At 39.3% G+C, this 24336-nt stretch overlaps 1 protein-coding gene across 2 annotated transcripts in view; it reads right to left on the reverse strand.

Moving 5' to 3' along the window:
• The window catches only part of LOC133577912 (netrin receptor UNC5D-like), a 771105-nt gene that overhangs the window by 67689 nt on the left and 679080 nt on the right, over nucleotides 1-24336 (reverse strand). For both annotated transcript variants that reach the window (XM_061932037.1, XM_061932038.1), the window contains one exon: nucleotides 23241-23325. In XM_061932037.1, coding sequence (XP_061788021.1) covers nucleotides 23241-23325 — 85 coding nt within the window. The remainder of the gene's footprint in view (nucleotides 1-23240; nucleotides 23326-24336) is intronic.

Consider the following 24336-nt stretch of genomic DNA (forward strand, 5'->3'; position numbering starts at 1 on the left):
TTTTATTTTAGAAAGATTCAAACCAGGGGTCCCCAAACTACGGCCCATGGGCTGGATCCGGCCTGCCAGTGTCCAAAATCCGGCCTGCTGGAAGTCTTAAGTTAAAAAAAATAAATATATATATATATATATATATATTTCTTTATCATTATTTTTAAAAATCTGTCCTTTCTATTTTATTTTCTACCACTTGTTACTCTCGGTGTCTCCTTGTCGCTCAGACAAATCATATTGTCTAAAAATGCATTTTCCCATCAATAACGTGACATCATTACGCTCGCGCCGCACTGTATTTATATACAGGTAAAAGCCAGTAAATTAGAATATTTTGAAAAACTTGATTTATTTCAGTAATTGCATTCAAAAGGTGTAACTTGTACATTATTTGTATTCATTGCACACAGACTGATGCATTCAAATGTTTATTTCATTTAATTTTGATGATTTGAAGTGGCAACAAATGAAAATCCAAAATTCCGTGTGTCACAAAATTAGAATATTACTTAAGGCTAATACAAAAAAGGGATTTTTAGAAATGTTGGCCAACTGAAAAGTATGAAAATGAAAAATATGAGCATGTACAATACTCAATACTTGGTTGGAGCTCCTTTTGCCTCAATTACTGCGTTAATGCGGCGTGGCATGGAGTCGATGAGTTTCTGGCACTGCTCAGGTGTTATGAGAGCCCAGGTTGCTCTGATAGTGGCCTTCAACTCTTCTGTGTTTTTGGGTCTGGCATTCTGCATCTTCCTTTTCACAATACCCCACAGATTTTCTATGGGGCTAAGGTCAGGGGAGTTGGCGGGCCAATTTAGAACAGAAATACCATGGTCCGTAAACCAGGCACGGGTAGATTTTGCGCTGTGTGCAGGCGCCAAGTCCTGTTGGAACTTGAAATCTCCATCTCCATAGAGCAGGTCAGCAGCAGGAAGCATGAAGTGCTCTAAAACTTGCTGGTAGACGGCTGCGTTGACCCTGGATCTCAGGAAACAGAGTGGACCGACACCAGCAGATGACATGGCACCCCAAACCATCACCCAACCATGCAAATTTTGCATTTCCTTTGGAAATCGAGGTCCCAGAGTTTGGAGGAAGACAGGAGAGGCACAGGATCCACGTTGCCTGAAGTCTAGTGTAAAGTTTCCACCATCAGTGATGGTTTGGGGTGCCATGTCATCTGCTGGTGTCGGTCCACTCTGTTTCCTGAGATCCAGGGTCAACGCAGCAGTCTACCAGCAAGTTTTAGAGCACTTCATGCTTCCTGCTGCTGACCTGCTCTATGGAGATGGAGATTTCAAGTTCCAACAGGACTTGGCGCCTGCACACAGCGCAAAATCTACCCGTGCCTGGTTTACGGACCATGGTATTTCTGTTCTAAATTGGCCCGCCAACTCCCCTGACCTTAGCCCCATAGAAAATCTGTGGGGTATTGTGAAAAGGAAGATGCAGAATGCCAGACCCAAAAACGCAGAAGAGTTGAAGGCCACTATCAGAGCAACCTGGGCTCTCATAACACCTGAGCAGTGCCAGAAACTCATCGACTCCATGCCACGCCGCATTAACGCAGTAATTGAGGCAAAAGGAGCTCCAACCAAGTATTGAGTATTGTACATGCTCATATTTTTCATTTTCATACTTTTCAGTTGGCCAACATTTCTAAAAATCCCTTTTTTGTATTAGCCTTAAGTAATATTCTAATTTTGTGACACACGGAATTTTGGATTTTCATTTGTTGCCACTTCAAATCATCAAAATTAAATGAAATAAACATTTGAATGCATCAGTCTGTGTGCAATGAATAAATATAATGTACAAGTTACACCTTTTGAATGCAATTACTGAAATAAATCAAGTTTTTCAAAATATTCTAATTTACTGGCTTTTACCTGTATATACAGCCCGGCCCCCGGCCAAATTGTTTGAACCCAATGCGGCCACCCGAGTCAAAAAGTTTGGGGATCCCTGATTTAAACCAAGAGGTTACTGCTACCTCACTTCACTTGACACTTACGGTATTTAGAGAAGAAAAGATTGGAGGCACATCATGTCTTTACATCTGAGGGGTCCACAAATTAAGCATTAATCCGTAAAAGACAAAGTTGGACTTCTTTGTGCATCACTAGGTAACATATTTGATTAACATAACGAGTGCTGCTGTGATGGTGACGCTAATGAGAAAAAGGATACGTTTGTTTGCAGTTGATTAGTCTTATCTACAATTCATGTCTGCAGTGGCTTTTATGCATATTTTGTCTCATTCTGTCCCTGTTGTTCAGCAATGTTTGCTAGCGATATCAAGATTCAGTATGTGCTGTTGACAGATGTATTCCTCTAGTTTATTAATACTATTAAGGATATTTTCTTGATGCTAACAAATATCACCAAAGACGCTATAATGTGGTCATCCGTGATGAATAAAGCACTTGTCTTTTCTGCACAACAACAACTAAGCTTTTAGTTTCTGTTATGAAAATGGACAACAAAAATACAGTGGATTGGACCAACAATCATAATATTTAGTAGGACTTAACACAACGTTAGTTTATTTGCACAACATATTTATATATATATATATATATATATATATATATATATATATATATGAGATGTCCGATATATCGGCCGATAAATGCGCTAAAATGTATAATCGGAAATTATCGCTGTCGTTTTTTTTATTATCGGTATCGTTTTTTTAATTTTAATTTTTTTTATTTAATTAACATAAAAAACACAAGATACGCTTACAATTAGTGCACCACCCAAAAAACCTCCCTTTCCCTCATTCACACAAAAGGGTTGTTTCTTTCTGTTATTAATATTGTGGTTCCTACATTATATATCAATATATATCAATACAGTCTGCAAGGGATACAGTCCGTAAGCACAGATGATTGTGCGTGCTGCTGGTCCACTAATAGTACTAACCTTTAACAGTTTATTTTACTAATTTTTATTAATTACTAGTTTCAATGTAACTGTTTTTATATTGTTTAACTTTCTTTTTTATTCAAGAAAATGTTTTTAATTTATTTATCTTATTTTATTTTATTAATTAAAAAAAAAAAGTACCTTATCTTCACCATACCTGGTTGTCCAAATTAGGCATAATAATGTGTTAATTCCACGACTGTATATATCGGTATCGGTTGATATCGGTATCGGTAATTAAAGAGTTGGACAATATCGGATATCGGCAGAAAGCCATTATCGGACATCCCTAATATATATATATATACTTTCTATTCTATTCTATTTTACTCTATTCTATTCTATATTTAGGCTTAGCAACCACAAAACAACACAAACTAATGCGTTCTCTTTACGTTTAGTTCTGCTCTCAAACACTACTAATATACCTCGATTGCATCACAGAACGTTTCTCAAACAAATCAAATGTTCAAACATTTTACAAAGTTATCGCTGCAGACACAAGCAGTCCGATTGTATTCCCCAAGATGATAAAAGTGATATGTTAAAGAGTGTTTTCCTTTGACGCACTTTCACTTTTTTCCTGACTTTATAATTTTAATGAACCACTTCTTTCGGGACTCTATGAAAGCTCTTTCCTGACCATCGTGTGAATTAAGCCACGAAGAAGAAAAACGGATATGACGTCATATGCAACCCTCCTATACAGTACTGTATTTGAAACAAACATAAGGGGGTGATGGATCAACTTTCTATTTATTTACAAACCAAAAAAACAAGTTCAACTGTCTGGTACACGCGCACACACACTGAATCCCCTATGGTGCCCTCACAAACAATCAGAAATCACAGAAATCCTTAACGTTACCAAAATGCTACAATAACAAACATTTAAAAAAGTAAAGTAAGTACTTACATCAACATCGGCAAAAGGGGGAACAGACGAGAGAGGAGCAGACAGACACAGGGAGAGAAGGGGGCGATCGGGTGTATGCATTGTATGTGTGTGCAAAACAGAAGCGCCGCTGAACGAGAGGTCGTTCTTCACATCATCTCTGAAACAAGTCTGCTTTGGCATGTTTTTCCAGAAAAGTCCGGTCTCATCACAATTAAATCTTGTTGTGGTACAAAGCCTGCCTCGTCGATTCTAGAGAGACAGTGGCGATTCTCTTCTTCCTTTCCATGCTGGTCCGTTGTCTTTTTGGGACAGAACTTGTCAAAACGCAAAAAAAACACTAAAGATATATATATATATATATATATATATATATATATATACATATTTGGATCATTACAATCCAAACACTGTTAGTTATGAACCGTTGTAGTTCTAGAGTATTTATTAGTAGCCAGGGAGAAGGTAGATTTTTGAGGTGACGGATGTAAACAGACACCGGAAGTGTATTACCTGATAGAGTTGCCAAAAGGAAACGTTTTCTAAGTTCTTTGCACGCATTTTACAGAATTGTACATTGCATCTTCAATGATAATAATGTTAGTAAAATATCTATGTAAAAAAACAAAAAATTATGTGGTACATTACATGGGACATGTAAGTGTCAAAAACACAGCGAAGAGAGGTTTGTAGATGAGATTAAATCTAATGGTAAAATATAGTGTGGAAATGTAGTCTTCATTTTTGAAATTTTATTTCGGGGTTTGCTTGGCAGCACTTAGCGTTGATAGAAATGTTCTTCTTTTCTTGTAAATGTTTCTCTTTTTCTCAAAGGGTGCTCACATGCCTGGTAAATGAATTGTTCACACACAGATACATGGTTCACACACAGAGACATGGTTCACACACAGAGACATGGTTCACACACAGAGACATGGTTCACACACAGATACATGGTTCACACACAGAGACATGGTTCACACACAGAGACATGGTTCACACACAGAGACATGGTTCACACACAGACCCATGGTTCACACACAGACCCATGGTTCACAAACAAAGACATGGTTCACACACAGAGACATGGTTAACACACAGAGACATGGTTCACACACACGGACATGGTTCACACACAGAGGCATGGTTCACACACCGTGACATGGTTCACACACAGAGAGACATGGTTCACACACGGAGACATGGTTCACACACAGAGGCATGGTTCACACACACAGAGACATGGTTCACACACACGGACATGGTTCACACACACACGGTCATGGTTCACACACACAGACATGGTTCACACACATGGACATGGTTCACACACACGGACATGGTTCACACACACGGACATGGTTCACACACCGTGACATGGTTCACACACACAGAGACATGGTTCACACACACAGACATGGTTCACACACACAGAGATGGTTCACACACAGACATGGTTCACACACACAGACATGGTTCACACACAGACATGGTTCACACACACAGACATGGTTCACACACACAGAGACATGGTTCACACACACAGACATGGTTCACACACACAGAGATGGTTCACACACAGACATGGTTCACACACACAGACATGGTTCACACACAGACATGGTTCACACACACAGACATGGTTCAGACACACAGACATGGTTCACACACACAGACATGGTTCACACACACAGAGACATGGTTCACACACAGAGGCATGGTTCACACACAGACATGGTTCACACACAGACATGGTTCAGACACACAGACATGGTTCAGACACACAGACATGGTTCACACACAGACATGGTTCACACACACAGACATGGTTCAGACACACAGACATGGTTCACACACACAGAGACATGGTTCACACACAGAGGCATGGTTCACACACAGACATGGTTCACACACAGACATGGTTCACACACAGACATGGTTCACACACAGACATGGTTCACACACAGACATGGTTCACAAACAGACATGGTTCACACACAGAGACATGGTTAACACACAGAGACATGGTTCACACACACGGACATGGTTCACACACAGAGGCATGGTTCACACACCGTGACATGGTTCACACACAGAGAGACATGGTTCACACACAGAGACATGGTTCACACACAGAGACATGGTTCACACACAGAGGCATGGTTCACACACAGAGACATGGTTCACACACACGGACATGGTTCACACACACGGTCATGGTTCACACACACAGACATGGTTCACACACACAGACATGGTTCACACACATGGACATGGTTCACACACACGGACATGGTTCACACACACGGACATGGTTCACACACCGTGACATGGTTCACACACACAGAGACATGGTTCACACACACAGACATGGTTCAGACACACAGACATGGTTCACACACACAGACATGGTTCACACACACAGAGACATGGTTCACACACAGAGGCATGGTTCACACACAGACATGGTTCACACACAGACATGGTTCACAAACAGACATGGTTCAGACACACAGACATGGTTCACACACAGACATGGTTCACACACACAGACATGGTTCAGACACACAGACATGGTTCACACACACAGACATGGTTCACACACACAGAGACATGGTTCACACACAGAGGCATGGTTCACACACAGACATGGTTCACAAACAGACATGGTTCAGACACACAGACATGGTTCACAAACAGACATGGTTCAGACACACAGACATGGTTCACAAACAGACATGGTTCACAAACAGAGACATGGTTCACACGCAGAGACATGGTTCACACACACAGACATGGTTCACACACAGAGACATGGTTCACACACACGGACATGGTTCACACACACGGACATGGTTCACACACACAGAGACATGGTTCACACACACAGAGACATGGTTCACACACACACAGAGACATGGTTTACACACACGGACATGGTTCACAAACAGAGACATGGTTCACACACACGGACTTGGTTCACACACAGAGACATGGTTCACACACACAGACATGGTTCACACATAGAGACATGGTTCACACACACAGACATGGTTCACACACACAGACATGGTTCACACACACAGACATGGTTCACACACACAGACATGGTTCAGACACACAGACATGGTTCACACACACAGAGACATGGTTCACACACAGAGACATGGTTCACACACATGGACATGGTTCACACACACAGACATGGTTCACTCACAGAGACATGGTTCACAGAGACATGGTTCACACACACACACACACACGCACACACAGACATGGTTCAGACACACACACACACAGGTATGGTTCGCACACAGCGATTAATTTGCTGCAATCGAATAGAGGGGTTCGTAAATCGAGGTTCCACTGTACTATAAACTAGGGATGGTCGGATATTGGCCACATTAGCTGTATTGGAAATCAGAATAAACAAACCCCAAGCTCGATTTAACGGGACATTTAAACTGAGCCAGTCGTTAACGGCCAATTAGCGGTGACCATGAATGTGGATATTAAGCAGAGTCGACAAGCGCAACCAGCAGACACACAATCAGACATGGAAAAGTGATGTCATGTGACGGCTGACAATGACGTAAAACACAGGCAGCAGACTTAATAAAGCTTTCACATTGCTGCCACCGCACCTGAAAGTGAGCCCGTGTCTTCCTGCTCTCATTTGAGGAAACTCTCCCGCTGAGGGCTGAGAGGAAGAAAGGAATGCGATTTCTCCTCCCGCTGGACTGTGGCGCCTGTCGGCTGATAGCGCTTGATTGACAGCTCAGCGCAGCGACTCCAGCAGCTTCCTTAAGCGGCAAACTGCATCCGGCTTATCGCAGCCGTGCAGCGGCGGCTCGGCTGAAGTGGCAGACTTAAGTCACAGTGGCGGGGAAGTGGAGGGGAGTGTGACCTATGACCTTGAAATGACCCCGAGGAGACCGGCATTATAGATGTGGTCAACTCAGGCGCGACTGTTTAAGGACGAGTCCGCGTGTGCGCTCGCTTCAACCATTTTGTCGGCGCCAAAAGCAATAAGGAGGTCGCCCGTCAAGCTGGCGCCCGTCAGCGCGCGGCGCAGCTGTGCAAACTTGAAAGAGCAGAGTTGATCCCGCCTCAAACTTCAGCAAACGTCCTGACGACACATCTAGCCCCGCCTCCTGCTATCTGAATACATTTTAAACTCCTTTTATTTGTTTTTAAATGTCTAAACAACCTCGCGCCAACCTATCTCTCCGACCTCCTTCAGCCTTACTGCCCCACCCGATCCTTAAGATCAGCCGATCAGCTGCTGTTGACGGTCCCTGACACAAGGCTGAAGCTTAGAGGTGACAGAGCTTTCGCCGTTGCTGCTCCCAAGCTCTGGAACGACCTACCCCTGAGTGTTAGACAAGCCTCCTCTCTTCCTGTTTTTAAATCTCTCTTAAAAACATACTTTTATTCCATGGCTTTTAACACTGAGTGATATCCATCCTGCAATGGCGCCCCATAATACACCTGCTGTGATCCTGTTTTTATTAATTCTATTTTAATTATTTATTTTTTTATCGTGTTCTGTTTGTGTTGTGTTTGCTCGGTACTCGTTTTATCTTTTAACCTGTTCATTGTACAGCACTTTGGCTACCCCTGTGGTAAATTTTAAATGTGCTCTATAAATAAAGTTGATTTGATTTGATTTGATTTGAAGTGTTTTGTATCTGTAATCTAATAACGGAATACTTTCCATCACTGTGAATGTTGACGTTATTATAATTGACCTTCTTCTTCTCTCCTTGTGATGATGAATTGCAACCACTCCTTTTACCGCCACATAGCCAAGATGGCGACTATTGAGAGTGGCCGCCCCTCCCTATAGGCCAGGGGTCTACAGCCATATTGGACCAAAAATACAAAACAAAAATCTGTCTGGAGCCGAAAAAAATTAAAAGCCTTACATAAGTGTTATAATGAAGGCAACACATGATGTAAGTGTCTATATTAGATGTATTAGCCTACTATTAAAATGAATTTAAAAGTCTTAGATAAGTGTTATAATGAAGGCAACACATGATGTGTCTATATTAGCCTACTATCAAAATGAATTTAAAAGTCTTATATAAGTGTTATAATGAAGGCAACACATGATGTAAGTGCCTATATTAGCCTACTATCAAAATGAATTTAAAACCTTAGATAAGTGTTATAATGAAGGCAACACATGATGTAAGTGTCTATATTAGCTATATTAGCCTACTATCAAAATTAATTTAAAAGTCTTAGATACGTGTTATAATGAAGGCAACACATTAAGCTATATTAGCCTACTATCAAAATGAATGTAAAAGTCTTAGATAAGTGTTATAATGAAGGCAACACATGATGTGAGTGTCTATATTACCTATATTAGCCTACTATCAAAATGAATTTAAAAGTCTTAGATACGTGTTATAATGAAGGCAACACATGATGTAAGTGTCTATATTAGCTATATTAGCCTACTATCAAAATGAATTTAAAAGTCTTAGATAAGTGTTATAATGAAGGCAACACATGATGTGTCTATATTAGCTATATTAGCCTACTATCAAAACTATTTTAAAAGTCTTATATTAGTGTTATAATGAAGGCAACACATGAAGCTATATTAGCCTACTATCAAAATGAATTTAAAAGTCTTAGATAAGTGTTATAATGAAAGCAACACATGATGTAAGTGTCTATATTAGCTATATTAGCCTACTATCAAAATTAATTTAAAAGTCTTAGATACGTGTTATAATGAAGGCAACACATTAAGCTATATTAGCCTACTATCAAAATGAATGTAAAAGTCTTAGATAAGTGTTATAATGAAGGCAACACATGATGTACGTGTCTATATTAGCTATATTAGCCTACTATCAAAATGAATTTAAAAGTCTTAGATAAGTGTTATAATGAAGGCAACACATGATGTATGTGTCTATATTAGCTATATTAGCCTACTATCAAAATGAATTTAAAAGTCTTAGATCAGTGTTATAATGAAGGCAACACATGATGTAAGTGTCTATATTAGCTATATTAGCCTACTATCAAAATTAATTTAAAAGTCTTAGATACGTGTTATAATGAAGGCAACACATTAAGCTATATTAGCCTACTATCAAAATTACTTTAAAAGTCTTAGATAAGTGTTATAATGAAGGCAACACATGATGTACGTGTCTATATTAGCTATATTAGCCTACTATCAAAATGAATTTAAAAGTCTTAGATAAGTGTTATAATGAAGGCAACACATGATGTGAGTGTCTATATTACCTATATTAGCCTACTATCAAAATGAATTTAAAAGTCTTAGATACGTGTTATAATGAAGGCAACACATGATGTAAGTGTCTATATTAGCTATATTAGCCTACTATCAAAATGAATTTAAAAGTCTTAGATAAGTGTTATAATGAAGGCAACACATGATGTAGTGTCTATATTAGCCTACTATCAAAATGAATTTAAAAGTCTTATATAAGTGTTATAATGAAGGCAACACATGATGTAAGTGTCTATATTAGCCTACTATCAAAATGAATTTAAAAGTCTTATATAAGTGTTATAATGAAGGCAACACATGATGTAAGTGTCTATATTAGCTATATTAGCCTACTATCAAAATGAATTTAAAAGTCTTATATAAGTGTTATAATGAAGACAACACATGATGTGTCTATACTTGCTACATTAGCCTACTATCAAAATGACTTTAAAAGTCTTATATAAGTGTTATAATTAAAGTTAAAGTACCAATGATTGTCACACACACACTAGGTGTGGCGAAATTATTTTCTGCATTTGACCCATCACCCTTGATCACCCCCTGAGAGGTGAGGGGAGCAGTGGGCAGCAGCGATGGCCGCGCCCGGGAATCATTTTTGGTGATTTAACCCCCAGCACTAATATTATGTATCATATCATTACACATTTGCCGATACATTGAATTATTAGATCTATTTTAACGCACAAATTCATGGAGAACTTTGAAATCATAAGTAAAAGTGACAGGCAGATATTTAACTAATAATTTGTAACTTAACAAAATATAACGTACTTAAAATAATAAGTTGACGAGTATAACTCACGTCTCTCTCTTCATTAATATGCAAATTATATCATATATAAACAAATGGGGCGCCGTGGCTCCGTTGGTAGAGCGGCCGTGCCAGCAACTCGAGGGTTCCAGGTTCGATCCCCGCTTCCGCCATCCTTGGGCAAGACACTTTACCCACCTGTAACTTCGATAATGGGGTTCACTAGAGAAAAGCGCAGCATATAACACACTTGTGTACTCAAAAGACTGAGTGTGAGTACACTAATGTACCACACTGATGTACTCGAAATGTAACACACTTATTTACTCACAAGACTGAGTGTAAGTGCACAAATGCAACACAATTATCACTTAAAAGTATAAAACAAGAATGTACTCAAAATACTCAGTGTAAGTACACAACTGTAATGCTCTTACCCACTCAAAACACAAGTAGAACACACATGTAACTCAAAAGACAATATGTGTGTACACAATTGTAACGCACTTAGGTACTCAAAATGTAACACACTCATGTACTCAAAAGACATTGTGCATGTACACAATTGCAACGCACTTATATACTCAAAATGTAAGACACTTACCTGTATTTACCCGAAATTTAACACGCTTATTTACTCAAAAGGCTAAGTCTAAGTGCACAAATGTAACACACTTAACAAATCCACTTAAAAGACTAAGTGCAAGTAAACAAGTCGCTTATGTACTCAAAATGTAACACTCATGTACTCAAAAGACAATGTGCATGTACACAATTGCAACGCACTTATATACTCAAAATGTAAGACACTTACCTGTATTTACCCGAAATGTAACACGCTTATTTACTCAAAAGGCTAAGTCTAAGTGCACAAATGTAACACACTTAACAAATCCACTTAAAAGACTAAGTGCAAGTAAACAAGTCGCTTATGTACTCAAAATGTAACACTTGTGTACTCAAAAGACTGAGTGTGAGTACACTAATGTACCACACTGATGTACTCGAAATGTAACACACTTATTTACTCACAAGACTGAGTGTGCACAAATGCAACACAATTATCACTTAAAAGTATAAAACAAGAATGTACTCAAAATACTCAGTGTAAGTACACAACTGTAATGCTCTTACCCACTCAAAACACAAGTAGAACACACATGTAACTCAAAAGACAATACGTGTGTACACAATTGTAACGCACTTAGGTACTCAAAATGTAACACACTCATGTACTCAAAAGACATTGTGCATGTACACAATTGCAACGCACTTATATACTCAAAATGTAAGACACTTACCTGTATTTACCCGAAATGTAACACGCTTATTTACTCAAAAGGCTAAGTCTAAGTGCACAAATGTAACACACTTAACAAATCCACTTAAAAGACTAAGTGCAAGTAAACAAGTCGCTTATGTACTCAAAATGTAACACTCATGTACTCAAAAGACAATGTGTATGTACACAATTGCAACGCACTTATATACTCAAAATGTAAGACACTTACCTGTATTTACCCGAAATGTAACACGCTTATTTACTCAAAAGGCTAAGTCTAAGTGCACAAATGTAACACACTTAACAAATCCACTTAAAAGACTAAGTGCAAGTAAACAAGTCGCTTATGTACTCAAAATGTAACACTCATGTACTCAAAAGACAATGTGTATGTACACAATTGCAACGCACTTATATACTCAAAATGTAAGACACTTACCTGTATTTACCCGAAATCTAACACGCTTATTTACTCAAAAGGCTAAGTCTAAGTGCACAAATGTAACACACTTAACAAATCCACTTAAAAGACTAAGTGCAAGTAAACAAGTCGCTTATGTACTCAAAATGTAACACTTGTGTACTCAAAAGACTGAGTGTGAGTACACTAATGTAACACTTATGTACTCGAAATGTAACACTTATGCACTTAAAATACGTAGTGCAAGTACACACAAATCACAGTTTTGTGTACTTTAAAAAAATAACACACAAATGTACTCAAAATACCACAAGACTGAGTGTAAGTGCACAAATGCAACACACGTATGGACTTAAAAGTCTAAATGCAAGCACACAAGTATAAAACACTTGTGTACAAAAAAATAACACACGAATGTACTCAAAATACTTAGTGTAAGTACACAACTATAATGCTCTTATCCACTCAAAACACAAGTAGAACACACTCATGTACGCAAAAGACAATGTGTAAGTACATAATTGTACTCAAATTGTAACACTTGTGTACTCAAAAGACTGAGTGTGAGTACACTAATGTAACATACTTATGTACTCAAAATGTAACACTTATTTACTCAAAAGACTGAGTGTAAGTGCATAAATGTAACACACGTATACACTTAAATGACTTGGTGCAAGTACACAAGTATAAAACACTTGTGTACCAAAAAAAAAAATAACACAAATATACTCAAAATACTAAGTGTAAGTACACAACTATAATGATCTTATCCACACACAACACAAGTAGAACACACTCATATATTCAAAAGACAATGTGTAAGTACACGATTGTACCGCGCTTAGGTACTCAAAATGTAACACTCATGTACTCAAAAGACAATGTGCATGTACACAATTGCAACGCACTTATATACTCAAAATGTAAGACACTTACCTGTATTTACCCGAAATTTAACACGCTTATTTACTCAAAAGGCTAAGTCTAAGTGCACAAATGTAACACACTTAACAAATCCACTTAAAAGACTAAGTGCAAGTAAACAAGTCGCTTATGTACTCAAAATGTAACACTCATGTACTCAAAAGACAATGTGCATGTACACAATTGCAACGCACTTATATACTCAAAATGTAAGACACTTACCTGTATTTACCCGAAATTTAACACGCTTATTTACTCAAAAGGCTAAGTCTAAGTGCACAAATGTAACACACTTAACAAATCCACTTAAAAGACTAAGTGCAAGTAAACAAGTCGCTTATGTACTCAAAATGTAACACTCATGTACTCAAAAGACAATGTGCATGTACACAATTGCAACGCACTTATATACTCAAAATGTAAGACACTTACCTGTATTTACCCGAAATTTAACACGCTTATTTACTCAAAAGGCTAAGTCTAAGTGCACAAATGTAACACACTTAACAAATCCACTTAAAAGACTAAGTGCGAGTAAACAAGTCGCTTATGTACTCAAAATGTAACACTCATGTACTCAAAAGACAATGTGCATGTACACAATTGCAACGCACTTATATACTCAAAATGTAAGACACTTACCTGTATTTACCCGAAATTTAACACGCTTATCTACTCAAAAGGCTAAGTCTAAGTGCACAAATGCAACACACTTAACAAATCCACTTAAAAGACTAAGTGCAAGTAAACAAGTCGCTTATGTACTCAAAATGTAACACTCATGTACTCAAAAGACAATGTGTATGTACACAATTGCAACGCACTTATATACTCAAAATGTAAGACACTTACCTGTATTTACCCGAAATGTAACACGCTTATTTACTCAAAAGGCTGAGTCTAAGTGCACAAATGTAACACACTTAACAAATCCACTTAAAAGACTAAGTGCAAGTAAACAAGTCGCTTATGTACTCAAAATGTAACACTCATGTACTCAAAAGACAATGTGCATGTACACAATTGCAATGCACTTATATACTCAAAATGTAAGACACTTACCTGTATTTACCCGAAATTTAACACGCTTATTTACTCAAAAGGCTAAGTCTAAGTGCACAAATGTAACACACTTAACAAATCCACTTAAAAGACTAAGTGCAAGTAAACAAGTCGCTTATGTACTCAAAATGTAACACTCGTGTACTCAAAAGACAATGTGTATGTACACAATTGCAACGCACTTATATACTCAAAATGTAAGACACTTACCTGTATTTACCCGAAATGTAACACGCTTATTTACTCAAAAGGCTAAGTCTAAGTGCACAAATGTAACACACTTAACAAATCCACTTAAAAGACTAAGTGCAAGTAAACAAGTCGCTTATGTACTCAAAATGTAACACTCATGTACTCAAAAGACAATGTGCATGTACACAATTGCAACGCACTTATATACTCAAAATGTAAGACACTTACCTGTATTTACCCGAAATTTAACACGCTTATCTACTCAAAAGGCTAAGTCTAAGTGCACAAATGCAACACACTTAACAAATCCACTTAAAAGACTAAGTGCAAGTAAACAAGTCGCTTATGTACTCAAAATGTAACACTCATGTACTCAAAAGACAATGTGTATGTACACAATTGCAACGCACTTATATACTCAAAATGTAAGACACTTACCTGTATTTACCCGAAATGTAACACGCTTATTTACTCAAAAGGCTGAGTCTAAGTGCACAAATGTAACACACTTAACAAATCCACTTAAAAGACTAAGTGCAAGTAAACAAGTCGCTTATGTACTCAAAATGTAACACTCATGTACTCAAAAGACAATGTGCATGTACACAATTGCAATGCACTTATATACTCAAAATGTAAGACACTTACCTGTATTTACCCGAAATTTAACACGCTTATTTACTCAAAAGGCTAAGTCTAAGTGCACAAATGTAACACACTTAACAAATCCACTTAAAAGACTAAGTGCAAGTAAACAAGTCGCTTATGTACTCAAAATGTAACACTCGTGTACTCAAAAGACAATGTGTATGTACACAATTGCAACGCACTTATATACTCAAAATGTAAGACACTTACCTGTATTTACCCGAAATGTAACACGCTTATTTACTCAAAAGGCTAAGTCTAAGTGCACAAATGTAACACACTTAACAAATCCACTTAAAAGACTAAGTGCAAGTAAACAAGTCGCTTATGTACTCAAAATGTAACACTCATGTACTCAAAAGACAATGTGCATGTACACAATTGCAACGCACTTATATACTCAAAATGTAAGACACTTACCTGTATTTACCCGAAATTTAACACGCTTATTTACTCAAAAGGCTAAGTCTAAGTGCACAAATGTAACACACTTAACAAATCCACTTAAAAGACTAAGTGCAAGTAAACAAGTCGCTTATGTACTCAAAATGTAACACTCATGTACTCAAAAGACATTGTGCATGTACACAATTGCAACGCACTTATATACTCAAAATGTAAGACACTTACCTGTATTTACCCGAAATGTAACACGCTTATTTACTCAAAAGGCTAAGTCTAAGTGCACAAATGTAACACACTTAACAAATCCACTTAAAAGACTAAGTGCAAGTAAACAAGTCGCTTATGTACTCAAAATGTAACACTTGTGTACTCAAAAGACTGAGTGTGAGTACATTAATGTAACACACTGATGTACTCGAAATGTAACACACTTATTTACTCACAAGACTGAGTGTAAGTGCACAAATGCAACACAATTATCACTTAAAAGTATAAAACAAGAATGTACTCAAAATACTCAGTGTAAGTACACAACTGTAATGCTCTTACCCACTCAAAACACAAGTAGAACACACATGTAACTCAAAAGACAATATGTGTGTACACAATTGTAACGCACTTAGGTACTCAAAATGTAACACACTCATGTACTCAAAAGACATTGTGCATGTACACAATTGCAACGCACTTATATACTCAAAATGTAAGACACTTACCTGTATTTACCCGAAATGTAACACGCTTATTTACTCAAAAGGCTAAGTCTAAGTGCACAAATGTAACACACTTAACAAATCCACTTAAAAGACTAAGTGCAAGTAAACAAGTCGCTTATGTACTCAAAATGTAACACTCATGTACTCAAAAGACATTGTGCATGTACACAATTGCAACGCACTTATATACTCAAAATGTAAGACACTTACCTGTATTTACCCGAAATGTAACACGCTTATTTACTCAAAAGGCTAAGTCTAAGTGCACAAATGTAACACACTTAACAAATCCACTTAAAAGACTAAGTGCAAGTAAACAAGTCGCTTATGTACTCAAAATGTAACACTTGTGTACTCAAAAGACTTAGTGTGAGTACATTAATGTAACACACTTATGTACTCGAAATGTCACACTTATGCACTTAAAATACGTAGTGCAAGTACACACAAATCACAGTTTTGTGTACTTTAAAAAAATAACACACAAATGTACTCAAAATACCACAAGACTGAGTGTAAGTGCACAAATGCAACACACGTATGGACTTAAAAGTCTAAATGCAAGCACACAAGTATAAAACACTTGTGTACAAAAAAATAACACACGAATGTACTCAAAATACTTAGTGTAAGTACACAACTATAATGCTCTTATCCACTCAAAACACAAGTAGAACACACTCATGTACGCAAAAGACAATGTGTAAGTACATAATTGTACTCAAATTGTAACACTTGTGTACTCAAAAGACTGAGTGTGAGTACACTAATGTAACATACTTATGTACTCAAAATGTAACACTTATTTACTCAAAAGACTGAGTGTAAGTGCATAAATGTAACACACGTATACACTTAAATGACTTGGTGCAAGTACACAAGTATAAAACACTTGTGTACCAAAAAAAAAACAACACAAATATACTCAAAATACTAAGTGTAAGTACACAACTATAATGATCTTATCCACACACAACACAAGTAGAACACACTCATATATTCAAAAGACAATGTGTAAGTACACGATTGTACCGCGCTTAGGTACTCAAAATGTAACAAATTTGTGTACTCAAAGACTTGAGTGTGAGTACACAAAAGTGTTACATTTTGAGTACACTTTTGTGTACTCAAAGACTGAGTGTGAGTACACAAAAGTGCTACATTTTGAGTACCTCAGTGCGGTACTCATACTCAAAGACTGAGTGTGAGTCGCCCCATAGATCTTCTGTGCCAGTGCATTGAGCAAGTCAAACACTGGATGTGCCAACATTTCCTACAACTAAATGAAGATAAAACTGAGATAATTGTTTTTGGTGCTAAAAAAGAAAGGTTTAAAGTCATCCAACACCTTCAATCACTGTCCCTGAAAAACCTCAAATAAAGCCAGAAATCTTGGGGTTATTTTAGATTCTGATTTACATTTCGACAGTCACATCAAATCAGTAACAAAATTGGCCTACTATCACCTCAAAAATGTAACAAGACTTAGAGGGCTCATGTCAGCTCAAGACTTAGAAAAACTTGTACGTGCCTTTATTACCAGTAGGCTAGACTATTGTAATGGTCTCCTTGCAGGTCTTCCCCAAAAAAACTGTCAGGCAGCTACAGCTTGTTCAGAACGCTGCTGCTAGAGTTCGAACAAAGACCAAAAAATGTGAGCACATTACACCAATTCTTAAATCCTTACATTGGCTCCCTGAACATCAGAGAATTGATTTCAAAATCCTCCTGCTCACATATAAATCACTACATGGTCTAGGGCCGAAGTATATCACTGATATGCTCCCACTATATAAGCCCTCTAGATCACTAAGATCTTCTGAGACCAATCTGTTAGCGGTTCCCAGAGTAAACTGGTCTGTCGTGCCTGAACACAAACAAAGTCACTATGGGGGGACACAGGTCCGGTGGCCATGGATGAAGTGCTGGCTGTCCAGAGTCGGGACCCGTGGTGGACCGCTCGCCTGTGCATCGGTTGGGAACATCTTTGCGCTGCTGACCCGTCTTCGCTCGGGATGGTTTCCTGCTGGCCCCACTATGGACTGGACTCTTACTATTATGTTGGATCCACTATGGACTGGGCTCTCACAATATTATGTCAGACCCACTCGACATCCATTGCATTCGGGGGATGGGGAGGTGGGGGGGGGGGATTACCCACATATGCGGTCCTCTCCAAGGTTTCTCATAGTCATTCACATCGACGTCCCACTGGGGTGAGTTTTTCCTTGCCCTTATGTGGGCTCTGTACCGAGGATGTCGTTGTGGCTTGTGCAGCCCTTTGAGACACTTGTAATTTAGGGCTGTATAAATAAACATTGATTGATATGCAACAAATAGCTGGAATAAACTTCCTGAAGATGTCAGACTTTCCCCAACTCTGACTACTTTTAAAACTAGACTGAAAACTTTTATGTTCACCTTAGCTTTCAGCTAAATGTTTTAATCTTTTAACTTTTAACGTCCGCACTGTTTTTATTTTTTATTGTCTGCATTTTAATTTTGCTTTTATTTTCTTTCATTTCACTTTGTTGTCTGTGAAGCACTTTGAGTCTGCCTTGTGTATGAAAAGTGCTATACAAATGTCACACCGCGATCACGGGTCCTTCCTCTTGTGTCACCAGTCTGACGTCATTCCTGACTCTTGATTGTTTCCACCTGTTTCCCATTACCCTCATGTTCTATATAAGCCCATGCCTCCCCTTGTTCTGTGCCAGATTGTCTCGAGCTTTCGTGCCTGTCTTGCTTTCCATGTTCATGTCCATGCCTTGCCCCACAACTACGTCCTTGCTTCCAGAATATCCCACGCTGTAATTTTGAATGAACTTTTTCTCCTCCCTCAGAGCGACTTTTGTTATTCAACCTTTTTTCTACCGCAGTGGTGAGTTATAATTTTTCCCTAATGATTTTTCCTCAAAGTTTTTGAGTGATTTTTTGTTTACATTTATTAGAGTAGTTAGTTTTATAGTCTTTATTTTCTTCCTCCTGTTGGAGCGTTTTTTGTTCAAGTTTTTTGATAACAGATACGGTGCTAATTATAATTGTCCTTATTTTTGTATTTCCTCCTTTTGGAGTGATTTTCGGTTTTTCCCTTTTGGAACATTTTGTCGATATCTATTTTTGTAATTTCATAGTATTTGAATTTACTCGGCTCTGGAGGCTTAAAGAGTTTTTCCAAAATAAAAGCTTTATTTGGAATCACATCTCTGCATCTGAGTCCCTTCCTTTGTCCAAGCCTGACAACAAATAAAGTTGCCTTGCCTTAAATGACTAAGAGCAAGTATCAATCAAACAATCTTTATTTATATAGCCCTAAATCACAAGTGTCTCAAAGGGCTGCACAAGCCACAACGACATCCTCGGTACAAAGCCCACATACGGGCAAGGAAAAACTCACCCCAGTGGGACGTCGATGTGAATGACTATGAGAAACCTTGGAGAGGACCGCATATGTGGGTAACCCCCCCCCTCTAGGGGAGACCGAAAGCAATGGATGTCGAGTGGGTCTGACATAATATTGTGAGAGTCCAGTCCATAGTGGATCCAACATAATAGTAAGAGTCCAGTCCATAGTGGGGCCAGCAGGACACCATCCCGAGCGGAGACGGGTCAGCAGCGCAGAGATGTTCCCTGCCGATGCACAGGCGAGCGGTCCACCCCGGGTCCCGACTCTGGACAGCCAGCACTTCATCCATGGCCACCGGACCTGTGCCCCCCCCCCTCAAGGAAAAGGGGAGCAGAGGAGAAAAGAAAAGAAACGGCAGATCAACTGGTCTAACAGGGGGGCTATTTAAAGGCTAGAGTATACAAATGAGTTTTAAGATGGGACTTAAATGCTTCTACTGAGGTAGCATCTCTAATTGTTACCGGGAGGGCATTCCATAGTACTGGAGCCCGAATAGAAAACGCTCTATAGCCCGCAGACTTTTTTTGGGCTCTGGGAATCACTAATAAGCCGGAGTTCTTTGAACGCAGATTTCTTGCCGGGACATATGGTACAATGCAATCGACAAGATAGGACGGCGCTAGACCGTGCAGTATTTTATACGTAAGTAGTAAAACCTTAAAGTCACATCTTAAGTGCACAGGAAGCCAGTGCAGGTGAGCCAGTATAGGCGTAATATGATCAAACTTTCTTGTTCTTGTCAAAAGTCTAGCAGCCGCATTTTGTACCAACTGTAATTTTTTAATGCTAGACATAGGGAGCCCCGAAAATAATACGTTACAATAGTCGAGACGAGACGTAACGAACGCATGAATAATGATCTCAGCGTCGCTAGTGGATAAAATAGAACGAATTTTAGCGATATTACGGAGATGAAAGAAGGCCGTTTTAGTAACACTCTTAATGTGTGATTCAAACGAGAGAGTTGGGTCGAAGATAATACCCAGATTCTTTACTGATTCGCCTTGTGTAATTGTTTGGTTGTCAAATGTTAAGGTGGTATTATTAAATAAATGTCGGTGTTTAGCAGGACCGATAATCAGCATTTCCGTACACAAGTATAACACACTTGTGTACTAAAAAAAATATAACACACGAATATACTCAAAATACTAAGTGTTAGTACACAACTTTAATGATCTTACCCACTCAAAACACAAGTCGAACACACTCATGTCAAAAGACAATGTGTGAGTACACAATTGTAATGCGCTTATGTACTCAAAATGTACCACACTTATGTACTCAAAAGACTGAGTGTGAGTACACTAATGTACCACACTGATGTACTCGAAATGTAACACACGTATGTAGTCAAAAGACTAAGCGCAAGCACACAACTAAAACACACTTATGTTCTACAAAGTATAACACACGGACGTACTCAAAATACTTACCGTATTTTCCGCACCATTAGCCGCACCTAAAAACCACAAATTTACTCAAAAGCTGACAGTGCGGCTTTTAACCCGGTGCGCTTTATATATGGATAAATATTAAGATTCATTTTCATAAAGTTTCGTTCTCGCAACTTCGGTAAACAGCCGCCATCTTTTTTCCCGGTAGAGCAGGAAGCGCTTCTTCTTCTACGCAAGCAACCGCCAAGGTAAGCACCCGCCCCCATAGAACAGGAAGCGCTTCTTCTTGTACTGTAAGCAACCACCCGCCCCCGGAAGAAGAAGAAGCGCGCGGTGCATGCTGGGATATGTGACGTTTCATTTCCATTTGTGTGTTTATGTAAAGACCCCAAAATGGCTCCTATTAAGTGTGTTGTCTGTCTAATTATAAATAATGCAGACGAGGCGTGTTAACTGAGTTCTCAACGTTTACTCACAGCGTGCTCATAACCACATTCTAACTGCCAGCACATACAACAACGCTTCTCAGGGCTACTGCGCATGCTCGTCACTATCGTTGCATGCTGGGTAGTGTAGTTGTTATATTTGCTAGCTCATAACATCACATTGAGAGACACGCTTACGCGCTTAATTAAATACTCGCCGTCATTCCGGGTGGATTGACAAAAGACCTCCAGCCGCTAGATATTGGTGTCAACAGGGCATTCGAAGCTAGACTGCTAACTGCGTGGGAACAGTGGATGACGAAGAAGCGCGCGGTGCATGCTGGGATATGTGACGTTTCATTTCCATTTGTGTGTTTATGTAAAGACCCCAAAATGGCTCCTATTAAGTGTGTTGTCTGTCTAATTATAAATAATGCAGACGAGGCGTGTTAACTGAGTTCTCAACGTTTACTCACAGCGTGCTCATAACCACATTCTAACTGCCAGCATACAACGCTTCTCAGGGCTACCGCGCATGCTCGTAACTATCGTTGCATGCTGGGTAGTGTAGTTGTTATATTTGCTAGCTCATAACATCACTTTAAGAGACACGCTTACGCGCTTAATTCAATACTCGCCATCATTCCGGGTGGATTGACAAAAGACCTCCAGCCGCTAGATATTGGTGTCAACAGGGCATTCGAAGCTAGACTGCTAACTGCGTGGGAACAATGGATGACAGAAGGCGAACACACATTCACTAAGACGGAGGCAGCGCCAGACGACGCCAACATCTGCCAGTGGATCGTAAATGCCTGGGCAGATATTTCGGTCACAACTGTGGTCCGAGCTTTCCGGAAGGCAGGATTCACAGAACTGCTGGATAACAGTGACACTGACTCCGATGACTTCAACGAGACGGAACCGTCCATTTTGGATCTCACATTTGCCCAACTTTTCACTTCGGACACCGAAGACGAAGGATTTACGAATGAAGAATAACTTCAGAAAGTGAGCGCTATGTTTATTTTGTGTGTTGTGACATTAACGTTCGAGCAACATTATGTTGCTATTGCTCTGCACTATTTTGAATTTTACTATGTTTGTGATTGCACATTTGCGTACATTTTGGGACAGAGTTGTTAGAACGCTGGTTTTCAATATATTATTAAAGTTTGACTGACCTATCTGACTGTTTTTTTGACATTCCCTTTAGCGCAGCGTAGGCGCGGCTTATAGTCCGGGGCGGCTTATAGGTGGACAAAGTTATGAAATATGCCATTCATTGAAGGTGCGGCTAATAATCCGGTGCGCCTTATAGTGCGGAAAATACGGTAGTGTAAATACACAAATTTAACACTTATGCACTGAAAAGATTAAGTAGGCAAGTGCACCAACGGACACACACCATATGTGTGCAGAGAGGGCGAGGGAACAAAATGGCGGCGGCAGAGGAAAGATGAAAAGAAAGCGAGCAGACGGCGTCGCTGCCTCACCTGCTGTCCTCCTGGTTGACGATCACGTACGTCTCCCAGGTGGTGTCCTGTGCGATCCCCCCGTGAGGCACCAGCACGCTGATTCCTGCCACGACAACAAACAAGTGCGCTCATTAGGGCGCGCGCAGATTGCGGGACATGAAGCATCCTCGGCGGAGTCAGCGCCATGTTTACAAAGTCAAAGGACAACGTTAGGCTGGGTGCAGTGTGTCTGCGCGACTACTCGAACAGAGACTTTAATCTTGATCAGGTGTGGTGAAAGTGTCCATGTGTTTACTGTATGTTAGAATAATTATGTATATTATATCACACAACTTTAATACTTAAGGGCCATTGCTATAATTATTGTCAATTGTGCTGAAGTGGTATTTTTCTTTGTCTGTGCAAAGCTGGCAATCCAAAAGATTGCAAGCCAGTCTGGTATCAGTGTCTGTGTCCAGGAACGGCCTGCTGACTGCATACAGAGCAGAGACAAGGCGATATCACCAGCGTCAACACATTTGCATTTTGGTATAATCATATATTGTGTCTAACTGGAGTCGTCGAGATTACCCCCCTTCCCTCAGCGACAGCTTCAGTGATGTAAACAGGGACCTCCCGGATAAATAAAGTTAAAGTTAAAGTTAAAGTACCAATGATTGTCACACACACACTAGGTGTGGCGAAATTATTCTCTGCATTTGACCCATCACCCTTGATCACCCCCTGGGAGGTGAGGGGAGCAGTGGGCAGCAGCGGTGGCCGCGCCCGGGAATCATTTTGGTGATTTAACCCCCAATTCCAACCCTTGATGCTGAGTGCCAAGCAGGGAGGTAATGGGTCCCATTTTTATAGTCTTTGGTATGACTCGGCCGGGGTTTGAACTCATAACCTACCGATCTCAGGACGGACACTCTAACCACTAGGCCACTGAGTAGGTAGAGGATGCACGCGGGCTGGACTTTTAGAACGTAGTTTGGATCGGTAACTAGAATACAGCCCAAAACACGTTTCTCCTCATTGAGCCAAAATGAACTCTGTCTCTGCATGATTCCTTGCTTCTCGTCTGTTTAAAAAATGTCATCAGTGTTTGAACCTGACATCTTAGAGGATGCAC

Source organism: Nerophis lumbriciformis, linkage group LG39 (assembly GCF_033978685.3).
Source record: "Nerophis lumbriciformis linkage group LG39, RoL_Nlum_v2.1, whole genome shotgun sequence".
Lineage (NCBI taxonomy): Eukaryota > Metazoa > Chordata > Actinopteri > Syngnathiformes > Syngnathidae > Nerophis > Nerophis lumbriciformis.